This window comes from Papaver somniferum, chromosome 2, assembly GCF_003573695.1.
Source record: "Papaver somniferum cultivar HN1 chromosome 2, ASM357369v1, whole genome shotgun sequence".
NCBI classification, from domain to species: domain Eukaryota; kingdom Viridiplantae; phylum Streptophyta; class Magnoliopsida; order Ranunculales; family Papaveraceae; genus Papaver; species Papaver somniferum.
Genome location: NC_039359.1, coordinates 217,323,623 through 217,344,902, shown reverse-complemented (window position 1 = coordinate 217,344,902; position 21,280 = coordinate 217,323,623). Strand labels below are relative to the sequence as shown.

The following is a 21,280-nucleotide window of genomic DNA, read 5'->3' as shown; positions in this document are numbered from 1 at the left end:
TAGTCAATTTCGGCATTGAAATAGTATGAATACAATGCCGGTATTGTGTTAAGGCATTCAATTTAGTATGAATACCATGTCGATAACGTGTTTCGGCATTGAATTTAGTATAAATACTATGCCGGCGAAAAGACTAAAATCACCTAAAACTTAATGTTTCATCCAGGCATTGATATTAGGATGAATACCATGCCGGGACTTGTTTACAATATTTTTTTAGTTTTTACGTGTATGCGGGCAATGCTCTTTTTGTATACAGGAATAACCTTGGAATTACCTAAGACTACCGGCATTGTCAACATTTTTCACCAATGTCGGGTTCATGTCCCAACATAGTTTATTTCTAAATTACATTGTTGTTTTGTGTTCCCGACATGGACGGTTTTTCGTTAAACAATGCCGGCCCTTTGTTTCAATGTCGTTATTCTGCATATCTATGTCGGCATCTGATATGATTGTTAGTTGTCGTTTATTTATTTCGTATGTCTTTTGATAGGGTTAAATCCAAGGAAGCTAAGAAAGGAAAAATTAAAGATGCTGGCATTAAGGAAAAAAAAAAGAACGCTCTTGGCACTCCCGAGTCTCTGCCTCCTCGAGGGAAAGAATTAGGTCACACTAAGCGTTTGCGGGCAAGCTCTACAAGAGGGGAAACTTTGGAATAGTAGGGACCGTAGAAAAATCACAATTCGTGAATGTACCGGGGAATCAGATGATGGGCACGATGTAGAGGAAGATGATAAGGTTGAAGATGGGGTAGAGCCAAATCGACAAGCAAGCCAAAGTGAAGTTTTAGAAGAAGACGGTGAAACAAGTGAAGCGACACAAGGTGAAGGATTGGGACAAGGTGAAGTATAAGAAGAATAAGAGAAGAAAACATTAGTCAAAATAAAAGGATCACACCTCATACTAATGGCATGTTACCCGCCCGTGATGATGGTAAAGTTTGGGGAAAGTGCGCAATCCGAAACTCCTATTTGGGCTACAAAGACACATGGGCTCAACGAATATATCAAACCTATGTAAGAATTTTTACCTTCTGCTCGTGTATTGTTATGTATGCTTTCTTTCAATGTCTCATATTTATGTATAATTTCTTTTTATTTATATTTATGTATAATCTCATTGTCTCCTAATTGTAGGATCATAAGAAAGTTGTACGTGTTTGCCGACAACAAGCCGCGAGTCATTGGCCTTTGGCTAAGGAATGTGAAGAGGTCCAACAATTATTAAAGGACTGTGGGCTATATCCTTTGGTAGAAATTATGTGAAGTATGATTTTGTGACAGTCAATTGCTTCATCGAGAGGTTTCATTTTGACACTAATACCATGAACTTCCCATTTGGGGAGATGACCTTGATCCCTGAAGATGCTCAGAAAATTCAAGGCTTATGGATTGGCGGCAAATCAATTGCATAAGGAGATAATTTTCCGGACCTAGAATGGTCGAAGTTACACGCTTTGACTAACAAATTGTTTGGCTGGGACTACGAAACTTCTGTGGGATGCTTTTATGTATCTAGGAATTGTAGGACAAAGACTATCACTAAAGATGCTTAAGGAAATGTTTGAATAGACGGAGGAAGATGACTGGGAACCCGCCCAAATTCGTTATACAGTCGCTGCGTACCTGTTATTCATCTTGGACACTAAGATATTCCATGGCGCTAGTGGGAAAAGGGTGAGTGCAAACCACCTACAATACTTGGATCTGTTGGAAGAGGTCGCTGGCTATTCTTGGGGCACCGTGGTACAATTGATGTCGAAGATGAGAAGGGCCTCTAAGGATTTTACCAATCAATTTGTCGGGAATTTCACTGTACTCCAGGTAATTTTGTTTTAAACTTATGATCTTAATTATATATTGTTCACATGTACCATTATTATTAGAAATAAAATTAATGCTTCTTATACGTATCATTCTACATTGGTATAGGTGTGGGCTTATGAACACTTCTCAACATTGTTCACGAACTATAAAGCCTTGACGATAAAAGAAATTTCCGAACCCGGTGATCCTAGATCTCGGAGATATGAATTTAACAATGCTCCGAATCCTGGTAACAATCGTCGACCGCAAGATATGAGATTGGCTCTGGACGCAATGACTACTAAAGAGGTTGTGTTCGACCCTTACAAGGAGGCTAGAGAAAACCGCCACTTTTTGAGGTTTGAGCATATTACCATGGACCGTTTTTCCACCCAAAGGGATACATTATGGATGATCTCCGACGTGTGATGCGGAAACTTGGATATAAGAAACATACTATGTTGAAGCAATGCTCGATGAAAAGGTACATGGTTCTCTATGCCCAGTGCTTTTCATCTTCCTTAAGGTTAAAGGTAGAGTATGCGCCAACTCCAGAACCAGCACATTGGAGGGATAAGGAACAACATCGTCTGGTAGATACGAGTAATTGGGAGATTGCAGAAAACGGTGATGAAGCCGATCCTGGTTACATGACGAGTTACCTGGAATATCACATCCCTTTGTTGTGCTCCCGGATAACATATAAAAACACTAAAACCTAATTCTAACGCATTCTTCGTATCCCCAATTCTCTTGTCTTCTCTTTATCTTCTCTACCTTTTGTCTTCTCTTCTCTACCAAAACCATTTCTGTTCACCGAACCACCAAAAACCTCCATTAAAAGCGACTTTGGCTACCTAAGTCTTTGGAAAAAGTAACCGAAACTGCACTTCCAAGAGTGTTTGGCTACCTGTTCTTCACATATGGTAACCGAACTACCTAAACCTAACTGAAATCTGCTTTAAAAATTAACATTTGGAACAATTCAACCAACATTATCTAAGTTTGAAGCATACATGTGTACCCAAATATGAATATTTGGACCAATTCAACCAAAATTATCTAAGTTTTAAGCATACCTGTGTACCCAAATACTCTTGCTCCGGTTGTGGTTGGTAAAATCCAACATTTTCATCTTGAGATTGAGTTTGGGGAAGAATACATTCACCATCTAAGAAATAACTCATATCCGGATCATTGTGAAGATTAACGAATACTCTAGGAGAGAAAGGAGATGAAGATTCAGATGAGCTATCATCACTTGAATACTCAAGCTTAGTGAACTCAATTTTTTTTTATTTTCCATGTTTTTCTTCTTCTTCTTCTCTAACTTTACTCTCTCAATAATTCTACTTCTTTAAAAAAAAACCATCCATTAATTTAATCTCACTAATTATCTTTAACTTAATCATTTAACTAATCATTACACTAACTATTATTAATACTAACTAATCATTACACAAAATTTATCAGAGGGTAATTTTGGTATAATATAAATATTTAGATAAGAGAGACCTAGATTTGCTTCTAATATCTTATCCAAAATAAAATAATAATCCCAATAAAACAAAAAAAAAATGGTCCCCAGGAAAATCCTTCCTCTTCATCTAATAACTTATCTTTAAAAAAACAAATTCGGAATGGCACATCTTGTGGTTCAGGATGTATGGCACGTCCTCGGGCTAGGTCTCGATTGTTTTTTCATCCGTCGAGTTGGTTGAGTGGTCTTAACTTCTTTGTAGGCTGCCTCTGGTGGTATAGGCTGCCTCTGGTGATAGTACGTGCCTTTCCATGGAACGTCGTACCCCATATCCAAAAGACGCGAGCGCCAAAAGCAGTGTCGTTTGAAAGGAAAAGGCGGTAAACGATTCAGCCACTATAAATAGACTCCGGTGATGGTTGGTTTTAGCAGATCACAGCAACGGTGCAATCAAATTGCTCTTGATCTCTGTTTTCCCTCTCTCGCAAGATTCTCATCATCAGTAACAAAATCACTATCCCAATGGATTCTGAAAAGGGCATTTCGTCTGATAGGAAAAGAAAACAAACGAGCCATTCTGAATCTTCTTCCGATGATGATGAACTTTTTATAGGATCTAAAATCGGAGAACCAATTTATTATACCGCTAGTGATGATGATGATGATGATGAAGATGTTCAAGAGAAACAATCGAGTGATACGGCGGGGATATCATCATCATCTACATCTTCTTCTGATGATGATGAGGATCGTGTTGAAGACGAAGAAACGTCTCTGGAGTCGGAAATGATAACAGAGATGGTTGAATTTCTGAAGACCAACATTGCAGTCAAAGAATCATTTATAAGGAGATGTGAACTAGAAGAGACAGAACTTCTGTATAGTTGTGTGGGCGAACCGGCAAGGATGGCCACACAGGATTTTACCTTCGAGAACTATGTGGAGTACTTAGGTGACGAAATTAGTAACGAAAAAAAAGCGTTGGAGAATGAGTTAAAGCGTCTCCAGTATTTCCTTAACTATGATAAAGAAATGATGAGTGCAGCCTTCTACATTCTTATTATGGTTTCTTTGATGAAATGATGAGATTCCTGTGGTTGAACTCATCGAAAAGAACGTACGCGGTTAGTACGTCGATGGATCTTGGTTCCTCAGAACCTGAAACATTTTGGACATCGTAGTAGTTTGTTTTTCATCATCTTGTATTGCGCGGATTGTAGACGATTCGTCATTAATGTCAATGTTCTTGGTTTAAAAATATCTTTTCTTCTAGTTTCTGTTCAATCTATGTTTTGAATTTGTGTGCAAGTCATTGAATTTTTCATGAACCGAGGGAAAGAAGTACCTTCCGCAGGATGAATAATTGTATTGGATGTGTGCATGATATATGGAGGTGGTGGATGTTTGGAAAGTCCGCTAGTGAAGGGCGAAACCACCACCACCGCCATGAATGGCCCAAATTCCCCCCTAAGATGGAGTTTTCTTGTGTTGGACTGTTTGAGTGTGCGTATAAGTCTATACTTTTCGTGCCTCCGTTAGAATTTTTCTTGTATGTACGCAAATTTCAGATAGGTGTATCATAGTAGGTCACGGCAACAAAATCCATGACATCTCAACGAATGCAGTAGTTTTCAGTGAAAAAAAGTGAAGGGACGGTGCATGTAAAATGGTTGTGCAGATTGCAGGGATCTTCTGATTTTGGAGCATGTAAAATATTCCAAAAGCAATTCCCAACCCAAATTCAAGTTTGTTGATGCAAATTATTCTGAAAATGCATTTTTGGTAAAGAAAATAAAATAAATTATGCTACAAAATTGCTTTTATAAGAAATAAGCCTCACACAAGTGACACAGGCATTCATGTGAGCCCCAAGTTATGTGGAAACTCTGGAAAGAGGCTCAAAGCCGGTCTCCCCCTATAATGTCTCAGGGGACAATTTTCAGTCCCTACTACACCTTCTTACGTATCTTAAAGTTTCTGAGTGCTGCTGGCAACAATAAGAGAGATCATAAAACTAGTAATTAATTACATTATAAAGCTGAAAGCAACGGTAACAATGAGAAAACAAGGAATGAAACCAGCAAAACTTGAATGACTCTTGGCGATGTCTAAGATTATGAGAGTTGATACAAGTCTCAAAGAATAGAGCTGGCATCGATTATTAAACGAAATAATTCAATTGTATCAATTCAGTCTTTGTTGAATTATTCTCTACAAATACCTCAAGCTAAGAAGCAGAAGTCAATTCCAAAAGCCAGAAATAAGATAAAATCTTTTCACAAAAATTGATTTTTTTTAGAAGTCAGATTTAAATTTTCTATCCAACCCCATTTCCTACTTTTTTCTATTTTCTAAAAGCTGAAAAGTTATTTTCTAACAAGATTCTTCTTCGTTTTTGCTTATTTAAGAAAGAGGAGGGATCCCCATACACTTTTATTATCACAATATCTCACACGTTAGGCGTTATTTTTGCCAATAAAACAAAACCGTAACGGATTTGAAATTAATATTTTGGGAATATGTTCCTCTTACCAAGTTCTACATACCTACCAAAAATGAGAGTATTCTAATAAATTCTGAGATTTTATATTTCGGAACGTGCTCATTTCTGGTGGGCATGTAAAACATCATAAGAAGAACATGTTCCCAAAATATTAGCTTCAAATCCGTTACGGTTTAATTTTTATTCTGGCGAGGGCATAAAAGTGTGAGGGAATCTTTAAACAGATTATGGCGGAAAAAAATTCCTGAAAAACTCTTGAATTTTACAATCGGTCTATGTTCTAAGTATTATAAACCATTCTTACAATCGGTTTATGTGAGCAAAAACATCCACTGATTTTGGGCAAGTTTTTTCAGAAAAGAAAATATAAAAAATTCACTTTTTTGATGAAGAATCAAGATTAGTTAATTTCTAATGTAATTTGATTAAACATCAATTAATCATCCAATTAACACTAATTAATGAAAAATATATTAGCCATTTTTTAAAATAATTGGATAAGGAGTTACTATTTCTACATTTTAATGACTTTTTTTTGTCGTCTAGTATAGCCGCAATTTAGTCAGGTTAAAAAAGCTAGAAATTAATTCGAATAAATGATCTTTCAAAATAACTTCTAAAAACAAAAATAAAAAGTTCACTTTTTGTAAGACGACTTTGGTATCTACTATCCAAACACCTTATCCAGACTTTTCAAATCATCAGTAAGAAATTCATTGTTTTGCTTACCAATTTCTTTCTGTAAAATCCTCCCACTTAAAATCTTCTCAAATACTTGATATTCCAAATGTCATAAAAGATGGATGACTTGAATATTATACACTAGGAATATATTGAGGTATATTTTTCCCAAAAGCCTAAATGGAAGGGGAAAAAATGAGCAAAAAGTTACAGATTTTTGTACTCTTTCAAGGAACTTCACAAAATATGTCCTTGAAGAGACCAATCAAAGGTATAACTATCACCATGAAAACCATGACAGCAACCAAAACTAGAAATAAACTATCACCAAGAAGGTGATATTACAACCCAAACAAACACAACACAATAACCAAACAGAGCATCAAAACCCCATTACGAGGCGGCGCTCAAAAACCATTCACCCATGCCTAACCACAAGCCAAAATGCAGGCAGTCGTCAGACATGAACAAAACAAAAACTAATAGGTCTGAAACTACACTGGAGCCGGAATAAGGGAGTCCCGTTGTGTAATCAGACAATCAAAGTAACAATCTTCACTCTTGTTTTTGATGTGTCAACTCACCCTGCTCATCTTCTGTTTCCATCAACAGTGGCTCATCAAGCACATGGTCAGATGATCTAGCAGATGCTACTGTAAATTCCTCTGACGCTGGTTTATCAACAATAAATGCCTCCGAATTATCTCCCTCGCGGAGCTGCTTCAAGACAGCATCAACGTCTTCAATAGATCTCGCTTCAATAACTGGAAGCTCCATATCCGTTTCTGTCAGATCTCGATCTTGTGTATGCAGAGTCAACTTACCCTGTCTATCTTTTGTTTCCATCAGCGGCGACTCATCAAGCACATGGTCAGAAGATTCTGTAGATGCTACTGCAGATTCCGTCAATTCTGGTTCATCAACTATAAATGTCTCCGAGCTATCTCCCTTGTGGAGTTGCTTCAAGACAGCATCAACATCTTCAATGGATCTTGCTTCAATAACTGGAAGCTCCAAATCGGTTTCTGCAAGATGTCGCTCTTGTGTGTACGGTGTCAACTCACCCAGCTCATCTTTTGTTTCTATCAGTAGTGGCTCATCAAGCATGTGGTCAGAAGCTGTAGATTCCTTCAATACTGGTTTATCAACAACAGATGCTTCCGAGTTATCTCCCTCGTGAAGCTGCTTCAAGACAGCATTAAGATCTTCAACAGACTTTGCTTCAATAACTGGAAGCTCCAAATCGATTTCTGCCACATGTTGCTCTTGTGTCTGCAGTTTCAACTCACCCAGTCCATCTTCCGTTTCCATCAGCAGTGGCTCCTTCAGTTCTGGTTCATCAATAATAAATGTCTCCAAGTTATCTGCTTCGTGGATCTGCTCCAAGACAGTATCAACGTTTTCAACAGATCTTGTCTCAATAACTAGATGCTCCAAGTCGGTCTCTGTAAGATGTTGCTCTTGTGTGTGCAGTGTCAATTCACCTTGCCCATCTTCTGTTTCCGTCAGCAGTGGCTCATCAAGCACATGGTCGGAAATTTCGGCAGATGCTACTACAGATTCCTTCAGTACTGGTTCATCAGCAATAGATGTCTCCGCGTCGTCTCTTTCATGAAGCTGCTCCAAAACAGCATCAATATCTTCAGAAGACCTCGCTTCAAGAATTGGGGACTCCAAATCACAATTTATCAGCTCTGGTTCTACCACAGGTAGTGTAGAGACAGCTTGCCCATCTTCCATTCCCTTCGAGATTGGATCCTCAAGCACATGGTCAAAAGACTCTGCAGATGCTACTTTAGATTCCTTCACTACTGGTTCATCAACAATAGATGTCCCCGCGTCCTCTCCCTCGTGGAGTTGCTCCAGAACAGCATCAAAATCTTCAAAAGACCTTGCTTCAAGAATCGGGAACTCCAAATTGCTCTTTGTCAGCCATGGTTCTTCTGCGGGTAATGCAAAGACAGTTTGCTCATCTTCTGTTTCCTTCAAGATTGGCTCATGGTCGGCTTGCTTAAAAGAATGAGCAGGTTCATGTTTAGCTTCTTCCTGGGAAGATTCATCAAGGACTTCGGGAAGAACGGACTTTTTGGCTTCTCCCTCTTGAAGTTGCTTAAAGGCAGAATCAATATCTTCAAGAGATCTTGCTTCAAGAACTGTGAAATCCATATCAGCGCTTGTTAGAACCCGTTCTTGGGTGGGCAATTCAAACTCAACATGCTCACTCTGTATTCCCTCTGTTTGTGTCTCATCATGTTGCTTACAAGACTCAGTAGACTCGACTTCAGCTTCCTCCAAGACTGATTCTTCGAATTCCGAATCAAGAACAAAAGATTTCTCGGCTTCTTTCTCAGGAAGATGCCTGAATGCAGAATCAATATCTTCAATAGATCTTGCTTCAAGAACTGGCAGCTCCAAATTAAGATCTGTTAAGCTTTTCTCTTGGGTGTTGAGTTCAAACTCAGTATTCTCAACTTCTCTTACCTCCGATATCGGCTCAATATGGGGTTGTTTAATTGGTTCAGCAGATAAAACTTCAGTTTCCTCCGTTACATCATGGGCTGATTCGAAGACAGCGGCTTTCAGAGCTACCCTCGCAGGGAACTGCTCAAATCCAGAGTCAATATCATCAACACTCGCAAGATTGAGTACCTCGAATTTGTCTTCAGCACCTCTAGACTTAGATTCAAGAACTTGTAAGCCTGTATGTGTCTCATATTCATTTGATCCCAAATGTTCATAATGTTGGTTAGCATCTATTGTCTTCTCTTCAAAACTGAAGTCACCAACTGCATCAAGTTCTGTCAGAAATTCTTCGTCGATCTCTTCAATTCCGGCCGGCTCATCATCATCAAATTCTTCGTTTGCTTCATGATACCCGATTGATTCTTGATTGAAATCAAATTTACTTTCATATTGAGTTCCATCGTGTGAGTCATCTTCGAAAACCATTTGATGTTGTTGATAACCGATAAACTCAGACGGGGGAGAAGTAGGAGCAGAAAGGAAGGTAGGGAGGTTTAAGACATCATCTTCTTGGTGCTCACCGACCAGTGGCCCACCAACTTCCTGAACAAACTCAGTCGGGGGAGAAGTAGGAGCAGAAAGGAAGGTAGGGAGGTTTGAGACATCGTCTTCTTGGTGCTCATCGACCAGTGGCCCACCAACTTCCTGAATGACACCGTCTTCCATTGCCGAAATATCAGAAAGGATAGATATTCCCTGTATAAATTAAGAGAAGAAAGCATTGTTAGTTGCTCCAATTATCGTTTTCTGCTCAAATAAGATGCACCAACATTTCTATGGTTGAATATGCCTGACAAACTCACTAATCAGGAATAGTCAAGACTGGATATTATAATTATATAGATGGATCAAAACATCCAAGTGTCTGTCAAGTGAACAATCTGTAAGATTGCATGGGGAAATCAATGAAGTTACTACGTTTTATGCAATTGGACAACTCCTGCAGCAATGAGGTCTTAAATTTAAAAAGGTCTTCTTTATGTTTATAATGCTGTTCCATGTTTTCCAAGTTTAACAAGAGCTAAATAATGTTCGGAGACTGACCTCAGATTCTTCTTGATGGACATTGGATGATGGCTGGACCAGTTGGTCCTTTAACTCAGACAAAGCTATATCTCGAGATGACATCTGGTCTGAATATGGTAAGTCCAAGGTATCAACCTTTTCATCCTTATCAGATTGGAGAACTTCAGCAGCTATCTTTGGATCGAAACTCGATGAAGGAAAACTTGCCTCCTCACACGGTAAGCCCTCTTTTTCAGCTTCATTCTCGTCGATCACGCAGAGCTCTGCTGAGGGTTCCCAAGATTTTTCATACCCCGGGGTCATCAATTTTCTAGGGCTACCAATCTGCACTGAAGCTTCCTTATCTGCGAGTAAAGTGATATCTTCCACTGCTACGGGTTCCGGTACCTCCACATGCATGTCAGAACTCACGGAAGAAGTAGAAGCGAAAACCATGTTATCCTTATAACTCACTGTTTCTTCAAAACTCATCATGTCAGACATGTCCCTTTTAGACGCTGATGGGCTCAAGTCATAAACTGGTGCCTCTGTATGTCTATCATCTTCTCCTACAACCCGATCAGAATCAATGACTGTCGATTGCATGAAGCTGGAGGAGTGCTCATGGACTTCACCTCTTGCTAGATCCAATGCTGATAACTCTTCGTCTACGTTCACGTCGAAGATCTTTTCATGCATATCTGAAGATGAGTGGGAGTTTGACCTGGTGTGTTGTTGATGTTCACCCATATCTTGATCGACATGAACATAACTTGACTGTGTTCCATGAGAACTTTCTTCATCCTCGCTATTCTCCTCGATCTTTTCATGAACACCGGATGATGAGAGGGAGCTGGACCTTGTGTGCTGCTGCTCTTCGCCCACTTCTTGGTTCACATGAACATAGCTTGTGAGGTGTTCTTCTAAAGCGAGAAATTCAGAATAGAATCTTGATTGTGTTCCATGGGTAGTTTTGGATTCATCACTTTCATCCTCAATCTTAATTAAATCGACCTCATCTTTACCTTCTTTATCACTCTCTGAATCCAAATGAACTTCTTTCGAGAGTTCACTTTCTAGCTTCATTGGACCAGGTGTGTCTTCAACTGAAGGACTGAGCTCGCGTTCGTGAGATGATATTTTCTCTTCAACAAGATTACTAATGTCTTCCTGGTGAGATGATATTTGTTCTTCAACAAGACTACTAATATCTTCCTGGTTTGCAATTGTAGAATGTGATTCGGTCTCAGAAGCAAAACTCATCTTAGACTCACTTGCCTCACTGATCTGTCTGCTAAATCTTGAATATCCCACCCCTTCTGATGACATTTGTTCAGTTACGAAATAAGGTCTGAACTTACTGACATGTTGCTTGTCTTGCCTGCGATCGTTAAAGAAAAAAGCTCCCATGTTGAAGCTCTCACACCTCCTGTAGTGCATATCCTTCTCATGAGCAGTCATGAACTCTTCGCCAAAGTTGCCTCCAGTTAAATCAGGTCTTTCTTCAAGTGGGTCATCATAAGGAAGATCAAAGGGATTTCTTCGTGGTATCATAACAGAAGGAGCTGAACCAGGCATAGGAGGTAAGCCAAGTCCCATATAAGAATCATAGTGAAGATCAAATGGGTTGCGCCTCGCCGTGGAAATTGGTGAAATTTCAAATGGCGGTCCACTGAAGTCTAAATCTATCATATTCTTCTCTGATTCAATCATTCTGAAGTTCTTCCTAGCTCTTCGTCTTGCGATGAGACTCTCCAACCGCTGATTTCTTTCCAGCTCAGAGTTCCCAAGATCCATGAGATTCTTTTCATCATCTTCAGTCCATTTTAAAACAGCTTTAGCTTCAGCGTCAGGGGTCTCAGACTGCCCTTCTTCATCATCATCGTCTTCTTCATCTTCATGGTGCTCGTCCTCCTCACCTGATTCAACGTGATCATCATTCGAGTCGTGGGATCTATCAGAAGCAGCAGTAAACTCATCATCTAAAGACGATACATGAGCATCACGACGAGGTGTTTCAGCATCAAGTAAAGGATGGAGTTCATCTAGCATTGGCATAATATCTGTAATTGACGCATCAGGAGACGAACTCTCTGCACCATCAGAATCTGAATTGTAAGATTCATCATCATCCTCATCATCATCATCGTCACGGTCTTTAATCTTCTTCCACAGTAACAAAGAATCTTGATTAGAACCAGATGATTCTCCCAAATTTGGTGGCAGTAGCCCATGAGTATGACTACTCTCTTCCTCCAAATTAATGAGAGGCTCGATTTCTGTGCTTCTGGCATAAGAAGTGGATGCAACTTCTTGAACATCATCATCTTTGACTGAATAATCAACTTCGATAAGCGGTTTCAATTCGTGGAACTCCCTCTTTTGGACATCATAAAATTCCCTCTTTTCTTGATTAAAAAATTCCCTCTCCTCTTCCACCAATTGGTACTGGATGTGAGTAGATTCAATCAAACTAGTCTTTTCAGTGATCAACCCATCATCAAAACCTCTACTCAATGAGAAGACCGCATCCTTCTTTTCTTCGTCTTCTTCTTCATCATCTTCTTCTTCTTCATCATCATCATCTTCTTCTGCTGCTGCTACTTCATCATCTTTCTGAACAACAAGATCACTTTGAAAAACACCAGTTTTGAGAGAAGAAACTTCATGATCATGTTGTGTTTGTTTTCTAGTATTTTCATCATCTTCTTCTTGTTCTTCATCTATTTGGGGTACATGTGGATGTTGCCCATAATTCAACAAAGTACCAAGAAGAGCAAAAGTACAAACAAGAACAGGAGAAGAAGAAACCAAGAAAACAAACAGAAAAGGAAGAAATCTATACAATAATAAAGAGAATAAAACAAAACCCACAATCAATGGATGTTTGTGTGTAGATCTATATGAAATTCTTATTGAAAGGATCAAAAACTTTCTCAAATGAACTCCTATCTCCATTAAATCAACACCCATATCTAAAAATTTTAACAAAATTCACTGTAAAAAAATGATCAAAATTCACAACTGGAAGGACTAACTTACCTATGATGATTGAACCTAGAACTGAAAAGAGTGTGATGGAGTTTGACAGACTTCCTTGAATCAATCAACCAAGTTAAGGAGAAAAAGAAAACCAGTCCCATAAAAACTGATCCTTTTTCCTTTACTTTGGTTTTTCTTTTGCTTTTTGCTTTTTGGTTGGAAAGTGGAAATATACCAGTAATGGTTCCTTCTTTTTTCTTCTCTTACCAACTCACCTAGTGAGCTGGATAATGGATTCTAGTCAAACGATTTAAGGCTTGAACATAAGCAACAACAGTAGTGACAGAATCATTGCCATGATCTTAAAGAGAATAAATTAGCAGCTTCTATTCTTGATTAAAAAAAAAAGAAATTTAATTAGTATATTATTTGCACTTTCTTCCACTTAGAAGAATAGAACAGTTGTCCATTGTAATAAAGAAATAAATAAAGATAAAGATTTTTAGGCAGTTGGACCCTACAAGTAGGACTAGACAGGGCACATGAAAGATTGTTTATTGTAATAAAGAACAGAAAGGTAAAGCTTTTTGGCTGTTGGTCGGTTTAATTTATACCCTACCAGCCTACCACCCAGAGAGCCCCATGGACATAATTGTGTTCTAAGCATGAAGTGAAACGAATATGTGTTTATGACTTAAACAAAAATCTAATTATGATTATGGCCCTAAGTTTTGATCATTCTTCAAACTTGAATGCATGAAGTCAGTAGGATTTGACCTTAAAATCGTGCCAAGCACGATAGAAGATGCTGCAGCAAAACACGAGTGCCGACTGCAGTCACAGACGACGGGTCACACGCTAAGTTTTTGTCAGAAAAAGAGAAGAAAAAAATTACAGATCTTTTTTCTTTTATGGGAAGAATCGTAGATGTAGTGACACGGACTTTCATTATGAAATTAGCTGATCCAATTCAAAAATAGTAATCTTAAGAACAATTTAAGAAGATAAGTAAAACAAATAAAACAGAATGTCTGAACTAGGGGCTAACCAAGAAAACAACTAACCGAGAAAGTATTCAAGACACCCTACATTGAGGCAAATGTTCCACTAAGATTACCTGTGAAAGAAACTCGACAACAAAAAAGTGCTTGTATTATGATTATGGTGACAGTGCTGATCTATTTCCACCAAATATCTGGAGAGAACACGATCATGGAGATTTTTGAGCAAAGTTAGACGTCCGTGGATAGATTTTATTAGGTGTAACAAATATAGAGAAAGAATGAAATGTGGTTACTTACTCCGGCCAACACATTTCTAGGCATACGACGTTTCGGATGGACTGAATCATCTTTAACTGGCCTTGTCTGTGGGAACTGACGAATTATTTTTGGTTCTTGCTGCTCAACTTGGCGCTCTGAACCATTTTCAGAGCCTTGTTCTCGCACCTTCTGCTTCTGCATAAGTGTTCATAAACAGATTTCAGTCGCAAATTCAGAAGAAGATAAAAAAGAGAAAATGTTTGGCCCCTTTACAAATCACAATTACTAATCTCTCTTTTTTTTGGAAGCAAACAAAATCAGAATTCATAAGCTTAGAGTGGAGACAGTGTAAAAGTAAGACTATGACAAGATGAAATATGAAACAGCACAAAAGGGCAAACTGGAAAACAAGAGATGCATTCGAACGAAAAAGTGAGTCTAGTTGTAAACTAAAAGATTGTAAGATAGACTACTATCTTTCAATGTAGTCACTATTCAATAATGAATAAGAGCTTTCGCATCTTAAATAATGATATGTGCTGGCTTAGATTTCGCTATTGCCAAACCGACCAACAAATAGCAGCAGGGAGATAAGGCCAGACCACCCTAGCAGCCCAACAGGAGGCTAACAGTAAGATAGACTCAGGGAAACCCCAACACCCGGTGAGTTGATGGAGTGGAGCTTGCCATATCTAGTACGTGATCCCACAGTGCAGCATCAAGTGCTGGGGGAATTCTTCTTCTTTACACATAAAGCATCTGTTAGGTATGGGCAGGCCCCTCTATTGTAGGTTATCAACAAAAGGGAGACATCTTTTATACTAACATAATCTTCAATGTTCATAGACTGATGTTTTCTGCAATCCCTTTAGACCCTCCTAATTGTTAACTAAATGTTTTATGCAGTATTCCTCTTTGCTACTTGCAACAAGAGGGAGTTTATGTTGAATAACGGAAGAAGAACCGACAGAAAAGGGAGCTACTGCTATGAAGTGAGACATGCTAATCATAAGAAGCAAAATAACAAAACTAAGAAATTGGAAACAGCAGATATCAAAAACACATCGAAGTTTGTAACTGACAAGTTCAAATTCACTGAAAGATACTTGTTTAAGTTAATAGGACCACCACATTCAGCTTCTAAAAAAGTTTGATAATAGCAACTAGATGAGTTAAGCCAACTAAGTAATTGGCAGATTTCAGGAGGAAACTAAGTCGAATAACTAACATTTGACAAGGCAGAGTTTCAGGGCATAAGTCAATTACTAATGATTAGGAACTCTGGCACAAAGTATATACATAGGAAAAAACACAAAGATTTAGTGTGGAGAACCGATAGATACCTTCTTCATCCTTTCTTCTATGGCCTTTAGACCTTTAGCCTTCTCAACCTTATCCACGTAGAAATTCCTTTCTTTCTTGGCAGCAGATATTACCATGGCTGCCTTCTGGGTTTGAAGAGCATGCTTGTAGGCTACATACACAAATGAAACGAAGATAATTTACTATCAACATTTAAACACATCTTCTCATCACTAGTCAAAAAACTCATTGGTTTGCTTACCAATTTCTTCCGTAAGATCTTCCCACTTGAATTTACTCAGATATTTGATATTCCAAATGTCATAAAAGAAGGACGACTTTTTCCTCCCACCTAAACACAAAATAGATATCACAATGTTGAAGAATCTCCTCGCGCAGGACACATACATATAACAAAGTACGCATTTAAAACCCAACATACCCATCTGTTCTCCGTTTAACATTTCAGCAACTCTCTTCGCAACCCTTTTATTTGTAAATTCAATCCACCTACAAAAACAAGAGACAAACACCATGAAAGCAAGCTCTAAGATAATGAATTCTAAAATCATACACACATTACATACCCTTCTTCAAAGCCTTGACCACGGAAATCACCAGCTTTCTTGCGATTTATTTGCTGAGGTAACTGCTGCTTAGTTTCAGGCACAAGATACATCCTATCAATCTCACCGTACTGAGAAAGAACTTGACGTAGCTTCACCGGGTCCATTTGTGGTGGTATCCTACTCATATAACAAACTCCACGATTCCGTGCTTTCTTAGCTTCTCTTAACAAAATTTTCTTCCGTTTCTTTTTCTGTTTCTCATCGTTTGGTATAATTATATCATCTGCATTTCCTAACTCAGGCAGACTATCGTCACTTTCATCTCGCTGTTCTTCAACCGACATCCTTTAATTTGGGTAAAAACTAGAATGAAAAGTCATAAAACAATTATCAGAATTTACTCCAAATTTTCGTCAATTAAACCCTAATTAAGAAACGCGAAAAGTTGAAATTCAAAACTAAGCAAAACCCAATTCATAACATTATTCTAATTAAACCCCAATTTCAGAAACCACTCAATTCTTTCCCATTGTAAGTTCCCAACAATCACTAACAGCGATTTCAAAATCATATCTACAGGACGCAAACATGCTTTAAATATCATATGATATAAAGTTGTTATCACGAGAGAGAAAGGAAGAGTTTGATTACCTAAGGAACTGCAATGGTGGCGCTCAGGTGGTTCCGGCGGAGAAAGTTTGGAGAGAGCAATAGTGATAGAAAGAGAAGAGGCTGGCGGGGTTTATACGATTTGGACCGGATTTCACTAAGTATCCAGTTCACTAATTAAAGGAGCACATGATTTTCTCTTAATTCACTGGTAATTAAGATGCAGAATTCATGAATACTGATTCGAACCAAATTACTCGCAAAGGTTCTGTATGATACTCTTGAATCTAATTTCAAGTATAATGTTGTTATTCTCGTAAGACTTGTTTTTATATTGAAAATTATTACAGCGACGGTCATGCTTTGATTTTTCCCACATTCACCAAATAAACCAGAGTACAGTATCAGTAACTTCCATAATATCACCAAACAAACAACTTTTTTCCATAATTTTTCAGTTGATACACATAGAAGACATTAAGATCGCAACAACCTGTCACTGAAGACATCATTTGAAATAAATAAATAAATAAACTAGTACACTGAATCACTGATAAGATAACTTTATTCAATAGGCCACAAAAACAACATTGCAGCCTCTATCTATGCCTGAAGCTGGGCTAGAATCCGCCTCATGTCCGCACGATATAGCTCACGCCTCCTTTCTAGTTCCTGTACCATCTCTCGGAGTTAGTTCAATACATAGCCAACCAAGAGGCATCAAAATATATATCTTGACAGGTGACAATTTTGTGATTGGCGATAAAAAAAAACCAAACAGCTTTATGCAAAAAGAAGGTTTAAGATACAAGTGCTTAGAAACAAACTACCATGATTTGTCTATAGGAATACGCGTTATAAATAATCGCGAGAACTCCAGCATACACTACAACTGACGCAGCCGCCTTTAGATCTTCGGTCTGCACTTCTACATAAAGCTTCCTCAGATATCCCGGAGTAAAATTAACCTAGATCAAACACAAGGTCGATAATTAGATCATCCAATCAGTAAAAAGTTTGGAAATATGTTTATATTGTGAAGTAAATACCTCTTTTACAATCGGAGCCTGCTTAGTCCACAGATTCCTTGCAGAAGTTAACATCCTGGATAAAATCTTAAACCTAGTTGCCATATCTTTGAAAGAAAATTAACTTTTCTCGACAATGAGCAATATGCTAAACTTGAATAACAGAAATCAATTGCCTTCTCTTATATATAGATTGTAAATTCTAAAACTTCTAAAACTCGGATTTCACCGTATTAGGAATCTACCGTGCCTTTGCTCCTGGTTATCAAAGAAGGAAATTAGACTCAAAACAAGATACTCTTTGGGAATCAAAACAAATGATTAGCTAGTATTTATTAAACATTCACCACAGACAAAATAATCAAAATTTTGTTGAAGAAAATTGTAGGAATTTTATCTACAAACCTAAGAATTAGGTTTGGTTTCATTCCAATTTTGATATCTCGAAAAGTTTAGAGAAAGTACACTAACCTGATTATGATGATAATGGATCAGCCAACTGCGATTTGATTCAAAAGTATAATTTAAGATATCTGATCCATCACTACAATTTTTCTGCCCTGGAAGAAATTTGGGGGAGAAGAGAGGAAAAAAATGCTCATGTGTAGATCAAAAAATATCCAGCAGCAATGCGGTTATCTTTCCTGACTACGGTTTGCGTTTGGGTGGGTTTCTTGTTTGGTCTTAAGTCCATACGGTTATTTGTAGTAGGGTCCAACTGGATTTTACTCTTATCTTAAGGTCCAAAGTTATTTGAAAACATGGAAATGACTAATATACCCCACTGTTTAAATACGTGTGAAATAACATACTTCTACCAAATCAGGATTTTATTTATCTGGAGGTCCAAATTTAATTAAAACATATAAAAGACCATAGATTTGAGTACATATCTGCTACACTGTTTACAAATTTGAGTACATATCTGCTACACTGTTTACAAATTTGAGTACTTCTACTATTTTATTTCTCAGTAATCTTCTCTCTTGCTGCATCACAATCTTCTTAGCTTAAACCACAACTGCAACAGCTACATCAACACCATTGTCATTTCAATTCAGCTGCAACACAGACTTGTTCTTCTTCCCTGTTTACACAACACTACCATCTTCATAAACCCATTGAGACGAACATCTCATCCACTGATTTTGTTCACAGTAATCACCACATACAATTCCTCCTCTATCTCATATGTATCTTCAGTTTACATCAGCAACCCAACCTTCTATGTTCCTCCAAATCCATTTTCAGCACACCTTCTTTCAAACACACATCACAACCAATTCGTAACTTTATCAAGACCACCACCAATTTCACAAGCTTGCAAATCTGAACCAATAGCAATTATTGTTCCTATCATTCAAAATCTGTCATTTCTTGCAATAAGTTCTGAACTACAGCTCCAGATCATCTCCATATCCAATTCCAGTACTGAATCAAACGTAACAAAAATCATTTATCTCAGTATTTCATATACGTACTGAATCAAACATAACAAAGAGCACTTCCTATCAGTATGTGACATATGTACTGAAGATTCATGAAAACACAAAGAGAAAGCACAAAGAAAATGGCGAGTACAAACCTGTGTATGAATCATTCGGAAAGTAGACATCAGTATACAATGAGCTGGTGCACTCTCTGATCCATGTAGAAAGGCATTTATGAAGGAACTGTCGGGACTATCAATTAATACCAGCATTACATAGCCTGGTTTCCAGAAGGAAGGCAAAATGATGATGCTTATAATAGATGTATGCATAGGAGTAAGTATTTGGATTGGATCACTCAGCATCAGACATGTTTTGAACCTGTAAATGTGATAAAGATGTAACAGTATTAATACACAGTATTTCACATATGTACTGATGGATCAATACTAAAACAAGTGAGAGATATACGAAAAAAAACAGAATCTAGGAGCAGTTTCTATGAGTATGCCATATATGTACTACAGATTCATGAACTACAAATCAAACTGCATGACAAGAATAATTAAGGATCTATCAGAAATAGCAGAATCTAAGCACATAATATGGTATTTGACATATGTAATGATGGATCAAACTAAAAAAAAGTGAGAGATCTATGAAAGAAACAGAATCTAAGAGCAGTTTCTATGAGTATGTCATATATGTACTGCAGATTCATGAACTACAAATCAACTGCATAACAAGTATAATTAAGGATCTATGAGAAACAGCAGAATCGAAGCACATAATGCGGTATTTCACATATGTACTGATGGATCAAACTAAAAAAGTGAGAGATCTATGAAAGAAACAAAATCTAAGAGAAGTTTCTATGAGTATGTCATATATGTACTGCAGTTTCATGAACTACAAATCAACTTCATGACAAGAATAATTAAGAATCTATGAGAAACAACAGACTCGAAGCACATAATACGGTATTTCACATACGTACTGATGGATCAAACTAAAAAAATGAGAGATCTATGAAAGAACCAGAATCTAAGAGCAGTTTCTATGAGTATTCCATATATGTACTGATGGATAATACGATCTGAAAGTACGAACAAATCGAAAACATAAAAATAATAAAATCGATAGCTAAAATCATTAAAAACATGATAATCTAACCAAATAACAGAATAAATATGAACAAGATTCATAAAAAAGGAACAAAAACGACCGAGCTCTATGAGTATTTCGTATATGTACTGCTGGATAATACGATCTGAAAGTATAAACAAGCCTGATTTTGAAGCGAAAACAGAAAGATAATGAAATCGAAAGCATAGATCTCTCACTTTTTTAAGAATATATGAGAAACAACAGAATCGAACAATCACAAAGAAGATTTATAAAAACAAAAACAAAAAAAGCAATTCACAAATAGAAATATAAACAATGTAAATCACAGAAATCACTAACATAGAAAACATCATTATAATCGAGTTACCAAAATCATGAAATCGATCTAATCTTTATGATTCAGTTGAAAGCATAACAGAAAACAAAAACAAACATTATTGAAAAGATTAGATAACATACCTAAAAAAAGGGCGACCTTCAGAAACCCTACGTCTAAATTCACCGGCACCAACAACAACAGAAGAAAGAGAAAGGAGAGCAGATAACCGATCTGAATTTTTTTGATCGAGAATATAGAAAACTTAAAATGTTATTTGTTAGGTGAAGGTTATTTTAGGAATTTTTGAAATACACATCTTTGGTCCCGCACGTGTACAGGACCTGGGCTTAAAAAATTTGGTCCATTTTCATGTTTTCTTTTAATTATGGACCTCTGATTAGTGGGCTTTAATGGGTGGACCTGCCACTAACTAAGAACACTATAATGGTACCTATTGGTAATTCCTACTTAAAATACTACGTTTAGGTAGGAAACGTAGTACTTTCACTTTTAGGATATAATTAGGAAAAGTTTTTGCAAACATAAAAAATCTTGTGCTTGAACAACTTTGGTTGGTAGCCAGGGCGGAGCCTAAGAATTTTGTCACAGGGTGCAAATAAAAAATTATTATGGGATGCAAAGATACAAAAT

General features: G+C 37.4%; 2 protein-coding genes across 2 annotated transcripts; both read right to left on the bottom strand.

Annotated features, from left to right (window-relative positions):
• Positions 1-6,581: 6,581 nt before the first annotated feature.
• On the bottom strand, positions 6,582-13,431 carry LOC113350543. Its single transcript, XM_026594695.1, has 2 exons — positions 10,040-13,431; positions 6,582-9,691 (listed from the first exon to the last, which is right to left on the bottom strand). Exons 1-2 carry the CDS (start codon positions 12,971-12,973, stop codon positions 7,028-7,030), a joined length of 5,598 nt encoding a protein of 1,865 aa, XP_026450480.1. The 5' UTR covers positions 12,974-13,431; the 3' UTR covers positions 6,582-7,027.
• A 271-nt stretch (positions 13,432-13,702) lies between these two features.
• On the bottom strand, positions 13,703-18,412 carry LOC113350544 (pre-rRNA-processing protein ESF2-like). The gene is made up of 10 exons (XM_026594696.1): positions 18,224-18,412; positions 17,774-18,010; positions 17,555-17,692; positions 16,767-17,396; positions 16,134-16,478; positions 15,989-16,056; positions 15,809-15,898; positions 15,588-15,718; positions 14,284-14,439; positions 13,703-14,177 (listed from the first exon to the last, which is right to left on the bottom strand). The coding sequence occupies exons 5-10, from the start codon at positions 16,457-16,459 to the stop codon at positions 14,142-14,144; spliced, it is 807 nt and encodes a 268-aa protein (XP_026450481.1). The 5' UTR covers positions 16,460-16,478; positions 16,767-17,396; positions 17,555-17,692; positions 17,774-18,010; positions 18,224-18,412; the 3' UTR covers positions 13,703-14,141.
• Positions 18,413-21,280: the final 2,868 nt, after the last annotated feature.